Genomic DNA, 3,159 nt, shown 5'->3' with positions numbered 1-3,159 from the left:
ACGCTTACAATGGTCGAGTACGAGATCCGCGGAAAGAGTTGTAATAATTAGTTTTTAGAATAGATTAATAGAAGGAATATTCTGAAGAATAGATTAAGGAGGACAAAAGAGAAGAAAAAATATAGGTAATATTCAGGTGATAAGAACGAATTTCGGAAAAAGATTCTCTCTCTAGCAAAGATACAAACATTACCTTTTCATCAAGATTCTTGTTGGTATTATTCCATACTTTTCCATTTGTTGGTTGCTCCTCTATTATTGCTCATACTTTATGGAATATTTAATGATTACTATTGTCAATCTCCCACAATATCTATCCCATATTATCCACACTTTCAAGATTCGTATTTAGATATATTATCATTAACTAGGTTTAACCCTTAATTATATAAATACAATAGTTTAACCGAAAGTTATACTTTTTGGTCAAACAATGCTATTAGATTAACCGACAATCTGATCTGTTCATTTAGATAGGCTATTTAATGAGTTAATCTTTCGTGACAGTCGTGCTAGCTCGTTTACTAATATTAGCAGTTTGATGATCAGAAAAATTATACTAGCAGATCGACATATCCAAATCACATTTCTCGTTGACTACAAGTTAATAATAGTGGGAGGGCAGACTATATATCCAGGATAAATTTAAGAATAAGACAACCGTTTACAACTCATTCGAGCAATTAATACATGCATGATATATACTTATCATAAAAAATAAAAGCTAGAATATCATATGGCACCCCATCTACCATAGCCTGCAAGTTGATAATAGATGGGAGGGCAAAACACAAACTTGATACATCACTATATATGTAAGCAAATTATAACAGCTGCATATATAATTGAGGGAACAACCAAAGACAAAAGTAGCCAGAAAACAAAAGTTAGGCATGGAAAGAAAGATTGAGATAGTTTCTATGGAGCTCATTCGACCTACTTCTCCCACTCCTGATCACCTTAGATGCTTTGAATTTTCTTATTTGGATCAAATGGCAATACCCGTATTTGCTCCCTTAGCTCTATTTTATCCTCCCCCTTCTTCTCATTCGACTGGCGGTGATCATGAATCCTATTCCAATCTTGAGGAAGCAAGGGCAGCCAATTCATCAAGATTACTCCTTTTGAAGAAATCTTTGTCTGAAACTCTTGCTCGTTTTTACCCTTTTGCTGGTCGAATTAAGGGCTACTTAATTGAGTGCAACGACGATGGGGTACCTTTCTACGAGGCTTTTGCTCATAATTATCAGTTTGAAGATATTCATAGAAAATTTGACGTAACTAAACATTTCCTCCCTAGTGTTGAAGGTAGCTCAGTATTACATTATTCTTGTTTTCCCTTACTTGTTCAAGTCACAATGTTCGAGTGTGGAGGTATGGCTATTGGTATGTCTGCTTTTCACAAAGTTGCTGATGGAGCCACATTGTGCACCCTTGCCAATGCTTGGGCAATAACTACTCGAGATAGCCCCGATTGTGTGCTACCCCCAGAATTCGTAGCAACTGCAAAATTCTTACCACCACCTATTCCCTATGTTTTAAACGCGCCTAAGTTTCAGTTTGACTTTACCAAGTTCTTTTATAACGAGCAACGTGTCACTAAATTGTTTACCTTTGATGCTTCAACTATAGCCTCGCTCAAGGCTAAAGCCGTCTGTAATGATGATGTAGCAGTTCCCACACGGGTTGAAGTAGTATCAGCTGTGATCTGGAAAAGTGCCATGGCTGCTTCAGGGACTGAGACAAGGTCATCAAAGTTTGCGCACCAAGTAAATATACGAAAGCGGTTTGTCCCTCCATTGCCAAACCATTGTGTAGGAAATGCTATTGCAATCGCCACAGCATGTAAAGGTGACAAGGATGGGTCTGACTTATCCACCTTGGTCACTTGTATAAGAAAATCATTATCAGAATTGAGTTCCAAATATGTGGATAAACAAAATCGAGATGAGGCAATTTTGGCCATTCCACATGACTTCTTGGAGCTAACTGACGCGCATTTCCGAGGCGAAATAGCGATGCAAATTAGTAGTGTGTGTGGCTACCAATTTTATGATGTTGATTTTGGCTGGGGAAAACCTTCATGGTTTAGTGTAATTCAAACGGGAACAAGAAATCAAGTTATATTGATGGATTCAAGAGATAGTGGTGGAATAGACGCATTGGTATGCTTAAAGGATGAAAACAGCATGTCAGTTTTTGAACATGAGCTTGAGCTGTTAGCATCTGGATTTGCCAAATAATTGAAGAGCTTGTTGCATCCACTATAATTCTTATTGCTTCTGTTCTCTTGTTGTTTCTATTTAACAAAAATCGTGTGTGCTAAACCAAAAAAATGAATAAAATTATTTTTACTATGCAACGTAATTTTGATCCTTTGTATTTGTTTTTTTCCTAATTGAGGAGTTTTTTGTGTTCTAATTGTGATAATAGATCGATATAGTATCGCCTATGCATATAAGTACAACTACAGTAGATGATCAAACTAAGAAGCTAAATATTGCTCTGACCCCAAAAATAATTAATTCTACATCAATTATGTGACATCATATATAACAACTTAATTACTAAGATAAGATGCACTAAACAGATGCATTAATTGTACAGTTGTCATCTGAGCAATTTTGGACAACTTCTATGGTCAAGAGAGGCCTCAGTGAGTGGAAGATGTCAACACATATAACTTCTTGCTACCTAATAATTACCCGATGAACTTCTCATAAAAAATCTTGTGCTCCTAGCTAGGTAATTATGCAGATTTTGCAAAATTTCTATAAATAGACTAAATGTATGTTTGTGTGATCTGTGATGTTTTAGGTAATATATATTTTATTCCAAAATTTCAGCAGGCAAAAAAATTAAGAAGTGACGGTATAAGCGGAGGTATAAAATCTGCATTTACATGGTAAGGGAAATAGGGGGAAAAAAGGAGATTTTGCAAATAGTATTTTGAAATTTCACTGGAAAAAGACCTCCATCTATATGAGATCTCCGATAGTTATTTTGCAGATTTACTGGGGTTCTGTAGTTTAACAGATGTTGAGTCCCATATCGGTGGGGTGTAATTTTCTTGGTCTCATTATATGATTTTGTATTAGTCTCGCCTCACGAGTTAGTTTTTGAAGTTGAGTTATGCCCAAGGTTCATTCCTTTATCATG

General features: G+C 35.9%; 1 protein-coding gene across 1 annotated transcript; it reads left to right on the top strand.

Moving 5' to 3' along the window:
* The first annotated feature begins 801 nt into the window (after nucleotides 1–801).
* Nucleotides 802–2,372, top strand: LOC104105814 (stemmadenine O-acetyltransferase-like). Its single transcript, XM_009614209.4, has one exon. The coding sequence runs from the start codon at nucleotides 894–896 to the stop codon at nucleotides 2,241–2,243; it is 1,350 nt and encodes a 449-aa protein (XP_009612504.1). The 5' UTR covers nucleotides 802–893; the 3' UTR covers nucleotides 2,244–2,372.
* The last annotated feature ends 787 nt before the right edge of the window (nucleotides 2,373–3,159 follow it).

The sequence above is a fragment of the Nicotiana tomentosiformis genome, chromosome 10 (assembly GCF_000390325.3).
Source record: "Nicotiana tomentosiformis chromosome 10, ASM39032v3, whole genome shotgun sequence".
Lineage (NCBI taxonomy): Eukaryota > Viridiplantae > Streptophyta > Magnoliopsida > Solanales > Solanaceae > Nicotiana > Nicotiana tomentosiformis.
The sequence above is the reverse complement of the archived record's forward strand: the minus strand, read 5'-3'. Positions and strand labels throughout refer to the sequence as shown.